Raw genomic sequence first — 18,188 nt, forward strand, 5'->3', positions numbered from 1 at the left:
ACAAATTTCATCAAACGTCTGATTTGACAGAAACAAATTTGACAGATCAAAAAGTTATTTCTGTGTTCATTATTAATTTTGTAAGTTTGAACTCTTACTACTTAATCCACACTTATATTTCTTAATAAAAACGGTGAATTTCATTAATTATTATATAATATTGATAATAAAGTTTATTTACACTTAGTTTTTTCTTTTTACACTTTTCAGGTATTTTGCAGCCAATAATAAAGTGCAATATGTTAAATATATGTATTACTTGATTATAATTCAAGCGATTTAAAATGTTTTATTGTTTGCAAATTACAGAAAACTATAATTAATTATTTAAGTAAAGTTAAAACATTAAAATCTGGGAAATTAATTATCTTTGTAAACTCTTCAACTCCACAACAATAACTATACCCAGCCGTAAGATTTTTTCTCTCCCAAGTTAACCAATTAATTTCATCGCAAACGTCCTCACAAATAATATAATCCTCTACATTATCGTTTTTCACATAAAGATTGTTAACGGCGAAGAAAACGACGCCCGTTTCGGAATTGGGTTCATAAACAATTTTCCAAAACAATTTAGGAACCGCGACATTTTGCATTTTGCACATTAACATATTATGATTAAAATGTGAAAAGAATAAAATGTACATGTTGCAACTAAATGTCAATTTATTGCTAATTTCATGTCTTTTTGAAACGCCATCTCTTAAAACTTAACAAATTTCATCAACCGTCTAATTTGACAGAAACAAATTTGACAGATCAAAAAGTTATTTCTGTGTTCATTATTAATTTTGTAAGTTTGAACTCTTACTACTTAATCCACACTTATATTTCGTAACAAAAACGGTGAATTTCATTAATTATTATATAATATTGATAATAAAGTTTATTTAGGATTAATTTTTAACGTTTTTTAAAATATAATTTTCTTTTTACACTTTTCAGGTATTTTGCAGCCAATAATAAAGTGCAATATGTTAAATATATGTATTACTTGATTATAATTCAAGCGATTTAAAATGTTTTATTGATTGCAAATTACAGAAAACTATAATTAATTATTTAAGTAAAGTTAAAACATTAAAATCTGGGAAATTAATTATCTTTATAAACTCTTTAACTCCACAACAATAACTATACCCAGCCGTAAGATTTTTTCTTTCCCAAGTTAACCAATTAATTTCATCGCAAACGTCTTTACAAATAATATAATCCTCTACATTTTCGTTTTTCATATAAGGATTGTTAACGGCGAGGAAAACGACGCCCGATTCGGAATTGGGTTCATAAACAATTTTCCAAAACAATTTATGAACCGGGACATTTTGCATTTTGCACATTAACATATGATTAAAATGTGAAAAGAAAAAAATGTACATATTGCAACTAAATGTCAATTTATTGCTAATTTCATGTCTTTTTGAAACGCCATCTCTTAAAACTTAACAAATTTCATCAAACGTCTAATTTGACAGAAACAAATTTGACAGATCAAAAAGTTATTTCTGTGTTCATTATTAATTTTGTAAGTTTGAACTCTTACTACTTAATCCACACTTATATTTCGTAACAAAAACGGTGACTTTCATAAATTATTATATAATAGTGATAATAAAGTTTATTTAGGATTAATTTTTAACGTTTTTTAAAATAACTAGTTTTTTCTTTTTACACTTTTCAGGTATTTTGCAGCCAATAATAAAGTGTAATATGTTAAATATATGTATGCTTGATTATAATTCAAGCGATTTAAAATGTTTTATTGTTTGCAAATTACAGAAAACTATAATTAATTATTTAAGTAAAGTTAAAACATTAAAATCTGGGAAATTAACTATCTTTGTAAACTCTTCAACTCCACAACAATAACTATACCCAGCCGTAAGATTTTTTCTTTCCCAAGTTAACCAATTAATTTCATCGCAAATGTCCTCATAAATAATATAATCCTCTACATTATCGTTTTTCATATAAGGATTGTTAACGGCGAGGAAAACGACGCCCGATTCGGAATTGGGTTCATAAACAATTTTCCAAAACAATTTAGGAACCAGGACATTTTGCATTTTACACATTAACATAATATGATTAAAATGTGAAAAGAAAAAAATGTACATGTTGCAACTAAATGTCAATTTATTGCTAATTTCATGTCTTTTTGGAACGCCATCTCTTAAAACTTAACAAATTTCATCAAACGTCAAATCAAACGTCTGATTTGACAGAAACAAATAATTTGACAGATCAAAAAGTTATTTCTCTGTTCATTATTAATTTTGTAAGTTTGAACTCTTACTACTCAATCCACACTTATATTTCGTAACAAAAACGGCGAATTTCATTAATTATTATATAATATTGATAATAAAGTTTATTTAGGATTAATTTTTAACGTTTTTTAAAATATAATTTTCTTTTTACACTTTTCAGGTATTTTGCAGCCAATAATAAAGTGCAATATGTTAAATATATGTATTACTTGCTTATAATTCAAGCGATTTAAAATGTTTTTTTGTTTGCAAATTACAGAAAACTATAATTAATTATTTAAGTAAAGTTAAAACATTAAAATCTGGGAAATTAATTATCTTTGTAAACTCTTCAACTCCACAACAATAACTATACCCAGCCGTAAGATTTTTTCTTTCCCAAGTTAACCAATTAATTTCATCGCAAACGTCTTTACAAATAATATAATCATCTACATTTTCGTTTTTCATATAAGGATTGTTAACCCCGAGGAAAACGACGCCCGATTTGGAATTGGGTTCATAAACAATTTTCCAAAACAATTTAGGAACCGGGATTTTATGTTTTTGTGAAACATCCAAGTATAATTCAATCTCTCGACCATTTTGGGCATGCGGAAGAGTTAAAACGCCGAAAGTTCCGGTGTAAATAACTAAATCGCGTTGATTTCTCGATGAAAATCTTCGAATGTCGGACTCTAAAAACATCCAATTAGCCCCATTAAAAGTTTGCCAATGAGGCGCCGCATTCACGAAATAAAACGTGGCCCATTGTAACGATCCATATAAATAGTCAGCTCTGGGTGTTAAATGTCCGCGTGCTAAAAAGAAATCCCCGTATTGAGCAATGTACTTAAACGACCCTGATTCTAACCCTAAAAGTGAATTAATTGTGCGCCTTTGTGTGTTTCTTGTATATAATAAATTCACGTTGTTTGCTTTAAAGAATTTATCTTGTATCCATGAAGGTCTTGGGAACCCAAATTGAAACCCAGAAATGCTTTTTGTTAAATTATGCTTTGCGTAGATAGCTTTATCGAGTTTTTGATCGAAACAAATTTCGGTTATTTTCAAAAAATAGCCTTTAACAAAAAATCCAATCTCGATTTCGTTGTAATTCTTTAAACAATTTTTGTGTGTGTATCTCGCGGTGTGTTTTGGCATTTTATTACATGTTATATCAATGAAAATTACTTCCCTTTTTTCTTCGTAAAAAAGAAATTTATTTCTCTTGCAAACAATTCGTTCGTGATCAGTCCAAATGGGAACGTTTTTTACCAATAAATATCCACCGGGACACGAAACAAAAACCGTTTCGTTATCATTTAAATGTATTCGATCCCTGTTTGTTGGTGAACAAAACGGATCTACTAAATCATTAGTAAAATTTGATTTTAAAATTAACGGCTGTGGATCTCCCAAATCGGTATTTAAAGAGATTGTACATCCTAAAAATTAAATTATTTTTAAACTTCTTATCTAAATAAGACTTATTTTGATTGATTTGTTTATTGACTTACCGTAAATTAACTTAAGTACTGCTATAAAGGTAATAATAATAAAACAGTTTATTTTCATGTTGAAAAATTGATGGAACTTTGCAAACTGGTTAAGTTCTTTAATATTTTTTTCCTTATAATCTTAATAAATTCCAATGATAACAAACGTGACTAAATTATTGGGAAAGGGAGTAATCTCACATTCCAATGTTTATTTTAATTTATCTTTTTATACAGGTTTCTTAATTTAGAAAATAATCGATCAAAAAAATTAATTAATCGATTCATCTTAATCAAAAATCGATTTCTCAATTTATTTCATAACTATTAATTTAATTTTTTTTAATCGCGTTTTTTTGAAGCGCCATCTCTTAAAAATTATCGAAAATTTCTTCATACGTCAAATTTGACAGATTAAAAAATTATTTCTGTGCTCCTTATTAATTTTGTAAGTTTGAACTGTAAGTACTTAATCCACACTTATATTTCATAACAAAAACGGTGAAGTTTATAAATTATTATATAATATTGATAATAAAGTTTATTTAGGATTAGTTTCACTTTTTTTAAAATAACTAATTTTTTAGTTTTTACTCATTGTAACTATGTATGTTGAAGCCAATAACAAAGTGCAATATATTAAATAAAAAGCATTTTTGCTTTTTTTTTTCTTTTTTTCAATTTTGCAATTAAATATCAATTTAATGCTAATTTCATGTCTTTTTAAAACGCCATCTCTTGTCAGTTAAAAACTAAACGTCAACTTGACAGAATAATTATTATAACCTAATTTTTAGTTATAACCTAAAATTTAAATACATAATAATAAAGTATTTTTTTTGAATAAATAAATAATCATTGTATTAAGAATTTAATCAATTTATTTATAAATTGTCACATTTATTTTCCTTTATTGTAACAAACCTTGAACATCCAAATCCGGTAAATTCTTAACGGTTTCTTTTAATTCATCGACGGAACAACAATAACTATATCCATCTTGAGAATCGTGTTGATCCCAACTCAACCAATTGATTCCATCGCAAATATCGTTGCAAATAATTTGATCGGTTAAATCTTCGACGTAGGGGTTGTTAACCCCGACGAAAGCAATCGCGGATTTAGTGCTTGGCTCATAAACTACTTTCCAGTAAAGTTGAGGAACCGGAATTTGTTTAACATCTCCGTTTACGTAAAGATACAATTCGATTTCTTCGCCGGTTTCTTCGTGGGGTAAAGTGGCGACTCCGTGAGTTCCGGTGTAAACAACAAGATCTTTTTGTTCATCAGCGGCGTATCCACGAACGTCTTGTTCTAATGAATTCCAATTTCTTCCGTTGAATGTTTGCCATTGCGGGGCTGCGTTTAAGAAATAAAACGTTCCTCTTTGGTGGGCTCCATAAACGAAGTCGGCTTTCGCTGTTAAATGACCTCGGGACATAAAATAATCACTCGATTGCGCGATGTATTTATAAGAACTCGAAGGTAACCCAAGAAGGGCGTTTATGGTCGTTCTTTGAGTGTTTCTGGTGTATAAATTATCTACATTTGGTGCGGTGAAATGTTCTGCGTTCCATCCAGGTCTTGGAAAACCACTTTGGTATCCCCCGATGCTTCTCGGCAAATCGAAACGGCTGTAAAGGGTTGTTTGAAGGTCTTCGTCAAAACAGATATCGATGATTTTCAAAAATCTGTTTTCGTCGACTTCGAAACCTATTTCAAAGGGAGTTTTTCCATTTGTGCAAGTGGCGTCTTCTATCTTTTTAGCTACGTGATAAGGATTTGATTTACATGTGATATCGGAAAAGTAAACGGTTTGGCCGTCGATGTCGAATTTTCCACCGTTACAAATCGCTTCGTCAACTCTATTTCCAGACACTCCATCGATTACTAAATTATTATTGGGACAAGCAACTTCAACGACATCTCCGTCGTTAAGAACGATTTTATCACCGGAAGTTGGTTGATAAAAAGCTTCTTGACCCACCCCGCCGTTTGGTTTTATCACCAAGGGTTGGGGATCCCCCAAATCGTTATTAATCGAAATTGTACATCCTTAATAATACAAATTAAATTGATTAATAAGATTTAATTTTATTTTATTGTTTCTACCTGATCTTGGAGCTGCGTAGGTTGAAAGAACTTGGAGCGCGATGAGAACAAAGAAAATTCGTGAATTCATTGTGAATCGAACTAAAAGAATACGGTTCGGGCACCTTATATATAAATTTTAAACCGTTATCAAACAATTGTTTTTATTTATTAGTAAAAATGTGAATTGATGTAATGGATAATTTCTTAATTGAAAAACACTTAATTTAGTGCAAGATAGCATCAATAAAAATTGTTTTTACGTAGATTTTAATTATAAAGTAATCATTTAATTCGAAATTACAACATTGATGTTTAAAAACGTTTTTTAAATTAATTAAAAAAAAATTTGAAATTTGACTTAAGTTATGCAACACAAATAACATCCGTCAAATTTTATTTATTTTAATGAATAAAAAAATAAAAATTGATTTTTATAAAAACCTCATCATAAAAATGGTTAATACTTTAATTAATTTGATTTTTAATAATTTTAATTCATCTTAATCAACAAATTATATGTTCCATCTCTTATTGAAATCTAAAAGTACTTTATTTGTTAGTATCAAAGCTTTCTAATAGATGGCTCCACCCCAAGATGTATTTAATATCATCTGTCGCAATGGAGCCGATTTAATTCTTTGTATGTAAGTTGAATAATTACTTTGTGAACGTTTTTTAAGATACATTAATAAGCACTGAACCTCACATCCTTCTCAAATCATAATGTGGAAATGTCACAAATGCGGAAAACCGGTCTATTTCGGTGAGTAAAATTTTAATTAATTTTTATATTATTAACTAATTAAATCGTTTCAAAACTTAAGCGGAACGTAAACAATCTCTCGGTTACGACTGGCATCCGGAGTGTTTACGCTGCGAAGAATGCGGTAAACGCTTAAATCCAGGCCAACATGCAGAACACAAAGGTGTTCCCTACTGTCATGTTCCTTGTTACGGCGCTTTATTTGGACCTCAATTGTTCGGGCATGGTACCAGGGTTGAGTCCCATAAGAGTTTCGGCCAACATCAAAATTCCCCCAAAGTTGGAACAGGTCCAATATTACCTCGAACCCATCTCGACTCAAAATTAAAAGTTTACAATCAATTTTACGAGGGGAAAAGCAACGAAATTCGTAGCAGAGAAGTTAATGGTCGTTTGGTGCTTGAGGGATCATTAAGAATCCATTGGGGTGTTATGGGGGTGATACACCTAAAAGAAAATGATGATCAAAGGACAGTTACAATCAGAAAGAGGAATTCTTGTAGGATTTTCCATGATTATGATTCAGATGAAGATATAACAAGAGATAGTAGTTATAGCGATGTTTCAATTAGCTCCTCCGATTTAAGTTCTTCTAATACTTTGAATTTTGATGATTTAGATAAATCGGATACTGGGATTGAGTCGATGGATGTTAGCATGGCGGAAAGTTTATCGCCCAACGACGATTTACCAAAAAGTTTAACTTTACCTCCTAAATTAGACTTGAAAAACGTCGAATGGGATGAATTGGATGATTTATTGCAAGTTGAGCGGAAAATTAACGAAAAAGAGAAAATTTATCAAACGATGCCCGTTGCTTTACCTTCCCAAACAAGCATAGAAAGTAATTCTAGCAGCACCAGTCGTGAAGATACTTCAAGGTAAATTATTATTTATTTAAAATGAATCTTATTAAAAATCTTGGAATTGACCAATGCAATGAAATCAAAACAAAAGTTGACCTTTTTCTTTTAATTTAACCAAGTTTTTCTTCTTAATGCAAAAAGCTGTTTTGAAAAATCGAAATTTTTAGAATTTTGCAATTTTCGCCGATTATGTTTTAAAAATTCGTATAAAATCCATTTCTTGGAATATGAGTATGAAAATTTCCCAAAGTATTAATAAAAGTGTCCTCTTTCCTATGAACCAACCCGTTTTGAAAAATAACTTTTGGTTTTTGAGAAAACAATATTTGAAGTTTTGATAAAATTTTCGATGTTGCAATTTTTACCGATAATTTTCAAAATTTGCTATAAAATTTATTTCTTGAAGGATTTTTGTGGAAATATCACCAATTATTAATTAAAGTATCCTCTTTTTAATGCAACAAGCCGTTTTGAAATATCGCTTTTAGTTTTTGAGAAATAAATTTTTTAAATGATCGAAATTTTTTTCGAATCTTGCAATTTTCGCTGATTATGTTTTAAAAATTCGTATAAAATCCATTTCTCGGAATATGAGTATGAAAATTTCCCAAAGTGTTAATAAGAGTGTCCTCTTTCCAATAAACCAATCCGTTTTAAAAAATAACTTTTAGTTTTTGAGAAAACAATATTTGAAGTTTTGATAAAATTTTCGATGAAGCAATTTTCAAAATTTGCTATAAAATTTATTTCTTGAAGGATTTTTGTGGAAATATCACCAATTATTAATTAAAGTATCCTCTTTTTAATGCAACAAGCCGTTTTGAAATATCGCTTTTAGTTTTTGAGAAATAAATTTTTGAAATGATCGAAATTTTTTTCGAATCTTGCAATGTTCGCCGATTATGTTTTAAAAATTCGTATAAAATCCATTTCTTGGAATATGAGTATGAAAATTTCCCAAAGTATTAATAAAAGTGTCCTCTTTCCAATGAACCAACCCGTTTTGAAAAATAACTTTTAGTTTTTGAGAAAACAATATTTGAAGTTTTGATAAAATTTTCGATGAAGCAATTTTCAAAATTTGCTATAAAATTTATTTCTTGAAGGATTTTTGTGGAAATATCACCAATTATTAATTAAAATATCCTCTTTTTAATGCAACAAGCCGTTTTGAAATATCGCTTTTAGTTTTTGAGAAATAAATTTTTGAAATGATCGAAATTTTTTTCGAATCTTGCAATTTTCGCCGATTATGTTTTAAAAATTCGTATAAAATCCATTTCTCGGAATATGAGTATGAAAATTTCCCAAAGTATTAATAAAAGTGTCCTCTTTCCTATGAACCAACCCGTTTTGAAAAATAACTTTTGGTTTTTGAGAAAACAATATTTGAAGTTTTGATAAAATTTTCGATGTTGCAATTTTTACCGATAATTTTCAAAATTTACTATAAAATTTATTTCTTGAAGGATTTTTGTGGAAATATCACCAATTATTAATTAAAGTATCCTCTTTTTAATGCAACAAGCCGTTTTGAAATATCGCTTTTAGTTTTTGAGAAATAAATTTTTGAAATGATCGAAATTTTTTTTGAATCTTACAATTTTCGCCGATTATGCTTTAAAAATTCGTATAAAATCCATTTCTTGGAATATGAGTATGAAAATTTCCCAAAGTATTAATAAAAGTGTCCTCTTTCCAATGAACCAACCCGTTTTGAAAAATAACTTTTAGTTTTTGAGAAAACAATATTTGAAGTTTTGATAAAATTTTCGATGTTGCAATTTTTACCGATAATTTTCAAAATTTGCTATAAAATTTATTTCTTGAAGGATATTTGTGGAAATATCACAAATTACACATACATAATGACGCAAAGCCTGGATACACAGTTTAACACTTCAATTGGTGGATATTTTACCATTATTATTAGCCCTGTTAAATGATTTCAAACAAAGAGTAAACTGCTCATACACAAGAATGTTTAACAATACAAAGAAATTAAATATAAAGAAGTTTAAGAAGCTGCAGGAAGGGTTTAACTTCAACAATGTATATAAAAATAATGACGGATGGTGTATTAATAGAAGTAATGTTGAAGTTCCCAAAATTGTAAAGAATTTTTTGTCTTTAGATCCAAAATTTTTAAAAGAAGGCTTGTTGCACTAATGTTATCATAAATTTTTTGCAAAAATCACAGTAATTTTTGTAAAAAACATGACGTTTCATAAAATTGACATTTAATTTTAACAAATTGTTGTGAAGTTGCTTACAGTTGGTAACATTGAATGTGTGTCACATTGACGTTTAAATTTTACTCAACTTTACTTTTCCCTACATCTTTAAGTATTTAGGTGATATCTATGCGATTCCCTCAGACTAGATCGACAATATTCTTAATGTGTTTAATGGTTTTGATCTACATTTACAGTTTATTGTGGAGAACGAGGTTAACTCATCTGGGAAACGTTTTTTAGGACTTTTTAAAGGTTTGATGTTAAAAAAACGTAAACAAATTCCGTTTTTCGTATGATTTAAGCATAAATTAATTAATTTTCGTAAAAAAACATGACGTATCATAAAATTGACATTTAATTTTGACAAATTGTTGTGAAGTTGCTTACAGTTGGTAACATTGCATTTGTGTCACATTGACGTTTAAACTTTATTCAAAAATTTATTTAAAAACTATATGAATAAAAATCCCTTGTCTACCTTACTAATAAATTTTGTTCCAAAAACTTAGTTAAAGAAAAAGGATAATTGTTTGTTTTAATTTTTTTTTGCATTTGTCGATTCCCAAGAATATCTACATTTCCTATGTTGTAACGATTGAAATTCCTTTCCACATAACTTGTGTTTTAAGATCTGATTCCAGCACAAAAACCCTCAATGGTGCTTCATCCCCACAAGACACAAAAAGTACGCAATCGGGTAACAAAGAAAATGTATCCTTAAACGACTCCTGGGATAACCCAAATAATCATTTAAATCGATCGATGTCAGGGCCGGACTGTTTAGAACGATTACGAGAACCCCAATCACCCGAATTTGATCGATCGACTGTCAGTAGTTTTGAGGTGATGAACACCGACAACCAAGAAGTGGTCGTTAGAAGAGCTGCAAAAACGGGTTCAGCCGCGATTAAAAGGAGACATGGAAAGCGGCTTTCTCGATCAAAAATTAAGCGAAGGTGCTCGATTAATGGTCACTTTTACGACCGCGAAACAAGCTTTTTTACACCTCCGAGAGGCAGTCAAATGAGCGTTTGGATAACTTCGTTAGTTAGCACCCAGGAGGTGATTAATTTACTTTTGGAGAAATATAAAGTGGATAGTGACCCAAAGAATTTCGCTTTATTTATCGTTCGAGATAATGGAGGTTAGGTTTTATATTAAACTTTATACATTGAATTTCACTTAAGATGCAATACAGTGGATCCAAGTTAAACTGGGACACTACAGTATTCTTACTAAAAAATATGTAAACTAAAACAGCTAGGAAAAAGAAGTAAATTGATTTTTAGTAATTTATTAATTGCATGTTTAAAAAACAAATACAAAAATTTATTCACTGTAATAATAAAATATAAAAATAAACGAAAACGGTACAAAAACTATGTATAAGCCAAACACGGAGGGTAAACAAAATTTAGAAAGCGTATTTATATTTTTAATAACTTATATTTAGTATGAAAGCCTTTGCTTTTTATAACCATTTTAAGCCAGTTAGGCATTTTCTGGGTGGAATTTTCTCCCATTCTTCCAACAAAGCATCTAAATACCAACAACTTTGGTAACTAAGTAATTCCATAAATTTTCAATTTATTTATTTATGTCTGGGATTTGTGGTGACGTTTCCATTACATGAAGGCAATTATATAAGAGCCAAGAACGTACTTTGTACGCCTTCTGTGTGAACATCCTGGTCCAGCAGCTGAAAATGACCCTCACACCATCATAGATCCGCCACCATGTTTCACAGTTGGTCTTACATTTTTTAAATGCAGCTCCTCATTTTTTCTTCTCCATACATATGGCTTACCATCTGACCCAAAAATACTATATTTACTTTCGTCAGTCAATAAAACGGTTTTCCAAAAAGAAAAATCGTTTCGATTCTTTTTTTTTTTTTTGATTTTTTTTTCTTTTGCGGTTTTCTTCTCGTCTTTCTACCATTTAAGTAGGCATTATGGAGCATGTGTCTGATGGTTGCCACACTAGCTTTTTTCCCTAGTTCATTTTCAGCAATAATAGCCAGCTTAACTAAAAAATGGATCCGCTTTCATTTTTGTTATTAAATACCATTCAACCGATTCAGTAAAAATTTTATGATCAGCGCTTTATTATATCGTGCACCGTAGAATGGCTTCTGTCTACAATTTTTACAATTTCTCGTACCGATTTTTTTTCCTGGATGTTTAAAGTGTTTAAGCACTAATTTCAATAATTGTTTGGTCTCTTTGTCTAGACATTTCGAATAAAAAGCTAGATTTCCACGCGAATAATACAAAAAGTCAATTAGGGAATTACCCTTGTCAACTGTTAAAGCTACTACATGAAATTGTTTGTAATTTTTACTTATGGCTGCCTTAATTTAGCGCTTAATTGGTTATTCTTAATTGCTTTCGAGTTTGGCTTGTGCCTAGCTTTTGTTTCGTCTTACTTTATTTTTATATTTTTTTTATTACAGTGAATACATTTTTGCATTTTGTGTTTGTTTTTTGAATATGCAATTAATAAATTACTGAAAATCAATTTACTTTTTTTTTCCTAACTGTTTTAGTTTGAATATTTTTTAGTAAGAAAGTATTATTAAGCCGAGTATTAGCGTCAAATTGGTTGTAAACCGGCAAATTTACATATAACGCTACTGCTATACCGAAAATAGAAAATTTTCCAGCCATAATGTTAGTTCTAGTGTCAGTGATAGGTAGCCCTAGTTAACATAAGATATCACTATGTTGCATATTTTTATTGCACTAAAATTAGAACTATCACTAGTCCTAGAACTAGAAACATTTGGGTTAAATCGTCTTGAGAGACGTGCGACTAAATCCGAATGTTTCTAGTTCTAGGTCTAGTGTTAATTCTAGTGATAGTGATTTTAGTTCTAGGTCTACTGTTAATTCAAAATTTTCTATGCAAATTCTGTAGCTATTTTTGTCTTTTTCTAAATATGTACGAACTATTTTTCTTATGGAAATATTATTTAAGATTCTTCGCTTGTACAATTTCTTTTGCAGTACATTTATACTGTTTTTGAGTTTATTATTTATATTTTTGACCCTTAAAAAAAAAAAAGAAATATACATATAAAGTATATACATATCATATATATATATATAGGGTACAGCATAGCTGATTTCTAGAAAACTAGAATACCAAAAATAAATACATATATATCAAAGTAATAACCAACAAAATAAAAATAATTAAACTTAACATTTTGATTCTTGTTCCTCAAGAAGCCTGCGCTTCAAGGTGCATTTAAAAGATCTATTAGATTTCAACTGAAAAACATCTGAAAAGCAATTATAAATTGTAGGTGCTCTGTACGCAAAGCTACCACAAAATTTAGCAGATTTATGTTTGGGAATCGTCAACAACTTCGTTTGTCTTAGATTAACATTATGTATTTGCGATCTTGGTACTAAGATACAATATAAATAATAAGGCAATTTGTAAAATATTACATTGTATAACATAACAGCTAGCAAGAGTGTACATCTAGGTTCCATTTTTAAGATAGAATATCTTATGTAATAGGGGGTAACATGTTCTCTACGATCAAAAGCACAACATGTGATGTTGTGTGAGTTGTGGTTCTTTAAAACAGCTGCCTTTTTTGCTTGGTAATGTTTTTTGCTATATTCCCTCCATTTTTTCCTTTTACGTCTTTTATCTCAATCTATTAGCTGCGATATCTTTTTTAGCAACTTCATAAACCTCAGGATCTTTTTTTCGTTGCGCTCTCAGTCTTCTCATACCATCTCTCTTCTTTTGATTGCATATTTTCTTTTTCTTATCTCTTTGCCTTATCTCTAGTTTTCACCATCTAGCACAAAAGAATAATAAAACGTAGAATCAGACGGTGGTAGATAGGGTTGCGCTAATTAGCATAAGGTATCATTATGTTGTATATTTTTAATGCACTAAAACTAGAACTAACACTAGACCTAGAATTATTAGGATTTAGACATCTTAAGAGACGTGCGGATAAATCTGACTGTTTCTAGTTCTAGTTTTAATTATTATTTAGCGTTAGAGTATGGTTTATACTTTTATCAACAACTATTGAATTATCTATTCGTTATACATTTGATTTTTGACGGGTAATGACACGCATTACCCATGACTGACAAAGTGTTGAATAATGAAGCCATTATTCCACAGTTCTGACACGGCCTACTAATCAAAAAATAAAATATTAACAGAAATGACAGCTTTCTTATATTGAGGTTATGTCTGAAATGTCTATCAAGATTACTTTTTTCCTTTTTTTTCAAAATTAAATAGTTGTAGATAAAGTATAGTATTCAACTTGCGTATAATGGATGTTACCCACTCAGATTACAACTTCATCCTCGTGGGTAACAGCCGCCATTATACACTTGTTGAATAATATACTATTATTGAACGAAAAGTAGAAGTAACACTAGACCTAGAACCAGAAACATTCTGGTTGAAGCACAGTGTTATGATAACGACGTTACTTTTTTCCAAGCTAATTTTTCTTTTGCAAAACTACCCAATGCCGAGTTTCGTAACTATAGTTACTGCATTCATATGTTAGGAGTTATATGAAATTCCCAGTATAATTTATATTAATATTTAACCCTACAGTGAATAAGTTGGGCCTGACAGGCCTATGCCTTATGTGTTTTGCTGTAGCACTTTAATCACATATTCTCTGTGGGTTAATATAAATTAATTTTTTTTAGAACAAAAACGATTAAAAGAGGATGAATATCCACTTCTTACAAGAGTTTTATTGGGGCCCCATGAAGATGTAGCAAGATTATTTTTGATGGATGGTCATAGTACTCCTGAAGTGAGTTGTGAAGTTGCTCAATTTTTAAATTTGAGCTTAGCTGAATGCCGAGCAATCTTAAAACAATATCAAACGCAAGAAGAAAGAGAAGTCGCTCGTATTAGAGATAAGTAATATTTTTTATAAACAAAAACCCAACAATTTTTAAATTTGTTACTTCTTTTTAGGTTTATCGAAATGAAACGTCGAATAAAACAACGTATGGAAGATCTGAAAGTGAGACTTTAAATAAAATCGACTTAATAACTCGGAATAAGAAACCTGCATTAATAATATATAATCTCTTATTACATGAATTTCATTTTTATTATAAGCTTTGAAAGCAAAGAGAACTCGTAACCTCAAAACTCGATGATCAAAGTGATACACTTATACTTTTTATATATCATGCTAACATATGTATTTAATGTAATTTTTTTTTCTTTATATCAATATAATCATATACTCAAAGTAAAAACAATAAAAATATTATAACCTAATAATTTATTTATTATTTATTCACACTACTGGAAACATTAAATCTTAAAATTCACTTATTCAGCGGGTTTTGCTGGGGGGGCGTAATTTAAGTTCAAGAAACCAGCAGCACGAGCGAAAATAATCGTCCCAACAAGAAATCCAACTCCAAAAATCAAGTGCATGTTGTATTTCCTTTGCATAGCATCATGATGGGTTTTCCAGCTTCCCTGTGGTGATGGCAAATCGTTATATGAGGCTTTTATCTCATTACCGGAATAATTTCGTTTCAAAACTGTAAAAAAATTTATTCATATTAAAGGTTACATAAGCATGATTGAGGTTATGTTACATCAACAAAAACTTTGTTGACGATTCGTTGAATATAACGAAAATGAATTTACTTACCGTGTCTCCGGATAATATGGGCGAATAATCGGTTCGATTGCATTTTAGAGAGTTAATATTTTTGCTCAATTATAAATTTTAAGGTGATATTGCGAATGACAGGACTTACGTCTATTTCACTCACGTAACGGGGAATAAGATGGCGGCAGAATTGCCAACATTTAAAAAGTCCCTAAATCGATTTTTTAGTTAATTATAAAATTTTATATTTAATTAATAATATGTAAAAATAATATACAGAAAAAAGAAATTAATAAGTTATATTTTTAATTAATTTTTAATAATAAATCGGAGTAACATTTTATTTTGTCAACATCTAAAACGAGGTATAACCTAAAAATTTTTAAACATAACCTCAAATACGCAACAAATTCTTTTAGAAATGAAAAAATCAGAAAAAAATGTTGAAAATACCGTTAAAGGTGTCCGAACGAGTGTCCACAAGCGAAAACATCACACTCGACAAAAAGCGATTCAATTCGCGGCGGAGGAAGCGGCAAAGGGAGAAATCTTACTTACGGAATCCGGTGGTTTCTTAGAACCAGATGATGGGGAAACGTCCCTACAATTTAATCAGACTGATATCAAAGCTAACGTAGACATAGCTTCAGCTGCTAAAAGTTTTGAATTAAAACTTGAAAATTTTGGGCCTTATCGATGTCGATACACCCGAAATGGGCGACACTTGTTATTAGGAGGGAAAATTGGGCATGTTGCAGCCATGGATTGGGTAACAAAAAAGTTACATTGTGAATTAAATGTTATGGAATCAGTACACGATGTTTGTTGGTTACATCTTGAAACTATGTTTGCTGTAGCACAAAAACAGTGGGTGTATATTTATGATCACCAAGGAATTGAGTTGCATTGCGTTAAGAGATTAAATAGAGTTAGTAAAATGGAGTTTTTACCTTATCATTTCTTATTAGCCACTGCAGTAAGATTTTTGATTGAGTTAATTATTTTTTTGATTAATTTAGTATTGTTTTAGGGTGAAACTGGTTATTTATCATGGTTGGATATATCAATAGGTGAAATAGCCGGACAATTTAATACCAGATTAGGACCTTTAAATCTCCTTTCTCAAAATCCCTACAATGCATGTTTATGTGTTGGCCATGCTAAAGGAGTTGTATCAATGTGGTCACCTACAGTTCGAGAACCTCTAGTAAAGATTCTTTGTCATAAAGCTCCCATGACAGCTCTTCATGTTGATCCAAGAGGTCAACATTTAGTAACAGCAGCTGTTGATCGAACTGTTAAAGTTTGGGATGTAAGAAAACTTGTGGGTCCTTTACAATCGTACCATTTTAATAGTGTAGTTGGAAACGTTGCGTTTTCCCAAAAAGATCTTTTAGCCATCAGTATGGGAAATGTTGTTGAAATTTTTAATGATTGCATATACAACACACAAAAAAAGCCTTATCTTCGTCATCGCTTTTCTTCTCACATTTCCAACATTAATTTTGTACCTTACGAGGATGTTTTGGGGGTAGGCGTAAAGCACGGATTCGCGAGCCTTCTAGTTCCAGGTTGTGGCGAACCTAATTTTGACGCTCACGAAGCCAATCCATATCAAACGAAAACGCAGAGACGCGAAGCCGAGGTTAAAGCTTTACTTGAAAAAATCCAACCAGATCTAATTACTTTAGATCCAACTAAAATAGCGCAAGTGGATACGGTTAAGTTAAGGGATAAAATTGAAGCAAAGAAGAAATTATTGGTAAGTTTCAACAAATAAAAATGATTTAAATTAATTTTTTTTATTTTAAAAGCATGTAAAAGCCCCGAAAATAAGTTATGAAGGCAAAAATAAAATGAAAGGACGTGGTGGGGTAGCTAAAATGGCACGTAATAAAAAAATTGTTAATGAACTTGCTAAAAAGGTGAGTAAATTGTTTAATTTGATTTTGGGCTATTTATTGTTAAATTTTTTGTAGGAATTTGTGAAGAAAGTGAAAGCTTTGAAAGAAAGTGGAGGAAAAAATAAGATTTTAAAAGCAACAAAACCTGCAAGTGCTTTGGATCGATTCTTACCTAAAAAATAAACTTATTTTAATAATTATTATTAAATAAACTGATTGAAACAATACTTATTTTTTAATAATTTATTTTTAGCGCCATCTAGCGACGAATAGTTGTAACTAATAGAGAAATTTACAGTAACCTACAATTCGAGTTAAAAATGCTATGATTTTATTAACACTAATTATTATATTATTTTGTAATAAAATCGTGAAATTAAAGGTAATATCATGAGGTCTCACGATTTATCCTGGCAACTTCGCTCTTGAGAGACAGATATCACTATGTTGCATATTTTTATTGCACTAAAACTAGAACTAACACTAGAACTAGCAACCGATACTTTCACGTAATAAAAAAATTCTTAATGAACTTGCTAGAAAGGTAAGTAAATTGTTTAATTAGATTTTGGGTTATTTATTGTTGAATTTTTTGTAGGAATTTGTGAAGAAAATGAAAGCTTTGGAGGAAAGCGAAGGGAAAAATAAGGTTTTAAAGCAACGAAACCTGAAATAAATTTATTTTAATAATAATTATTAAATAAACAAATTGAAAAAATAATAATTTTTGAATACTAATTTATAAGTAAAAATTTAATGACAGTTAAGAAAATTACTTTTATATCACAAGAGATGGCGCTACACTCACTAAAATTATAACTTTATTTTTAGCTGTACAATAATTTATTTACATTTTCATAGTTTGATAAGTCCTCATTCTATACAAAACAACACTTAAAAATAAATTATCATGTTTATTTTAACTTTATTATCTT

The 18,188-nt window shown here is 29.9% G+C and overlaps 4 protein-coding genes across 5 annotated transcripts; 2 read left to right on the forward strand and 2 right to left on the reverse strand.

The window, feature by feature from the left end:
- Positions 1 to 1,744: 1,744 nt before the first annotated feature.
- LOC111416060 (uncharacterized) lies at positions 1,745 to 3,921 on the reverse strand. The gene is made up of 2 exons (XM_023048002.2): positions 3,770 to 3,921; positions 1,745 to 3,697 (listed from the first exon to the last, which is right to left on the reverse strand). Exons 1-2 carry the CDS (start codon positions 3,825 to 3,827, stop codon positions 2,544 to 2,546), a joined length of 1,212 nt encoding a protein of 403 aa, XP_022903770.2. The 5' UTR covers positions 3,828 to 3,921; the 3' UTR covers positions 1,745 to 2,543.
- A 685-nt stretch (positions 3,922 to 4,606) lies between these two features.
- Positions 4,607 to 5,962, reverse strand: LOC111416104 (uncharacterized). The gene is made up of 2 exons (XM_023048056.2): positions 5,861 to 5,962; positions 4,607 to 5,803 (listed from the first exon to the last, which is right to left on the reverse strand). The coding sequence occupies exons 1-2, from the start codon at positions 5,928 to 5,930 to the stop codon at positions 4,659 to 4,661; spliced, it is 1,215 nt and encodes a 404-aa protein (XP_022903824.2). The 5' UTR covers positions 5,931 to 5,962; the 3' UTR covers positions 4,607 to 4,658.
- Positions 5,963 to 6,434: 472 nt separating this feature from the next.
- Positions 6,435 to 15,006, forward strand: LOC111416050 (Ras association family member). Its single transcript, XM_023047996.2, has 5 exons — positions 6,435 to 6,605; positions 6,667 to 7,486; positions 10,338 to 10,852; positions 14,415 to 14,634; positions 14,692 to 15,006. Exons 1-5 carry the CDS (start codon positions 6,566 to 6,568, stop codon positions 14,750 to 14,752), a joined length of 1,656 nt encoding a protein of 551 aa, XP_022903764.1. The 5' UTR covers positions 6,435 to 6,565; the 3' UTR covers positions 14,753 to 15,006.
- Positions 15,007 to 15,571: 565 nt separating this feature from the next.
- On the forward strand, positions 15,572 to 17,480 carry LOC111416094 (WD repeat-containing protein 46). Of its 2 annotated transcripts, XM_023048042.2 has the most exons (5): positions 15,572 to 15,714; positions 15,769 to 16,325; positions 16,380 to 17,111; positions 17,164 to 17,274; positions 17,329 to 17,480. In XM_023048042.2, the coding sequence occupies exons 2-5, from the start codon at positions 15,771 to 15,773 to the stop codon at positions 17,434 to 17,436; spliced, it is 1,506 nt and encodes a 501-aa protein (XP_022903810.2). In that variant the 5' UTR covers positions 15,572 to 15,714; positions 15,769 to 15,770; the 3' UTR covers positions 17,437 to 17,480. The 2 variants fall into 2 exon arrangements, with proteins under 2 accessions (XP_022903810.2, XP_071050851.1); XM_071194750.1 differs by lacking the exon at positions 15,572 to 15,714 and having other exon boundaries at positions 15,724 to 16,325.
- Positions 17,481 to 18,188: the final 708 nt, after the last annotated feature.

Source organism: Onthophagus taurus, chromosome 3, assembly GCF_036711975.1.
Source record: "Onthophagus taurus isolate NC chromosome 3, IU_Otau_3.0, whole genome shotgun sequence".
NCBI lineage: Eukaryota > Metazoa > Arthropoda > Insecta > Coleoptera > Scarabaeidae > Onthophagus > Onthophagus taurus.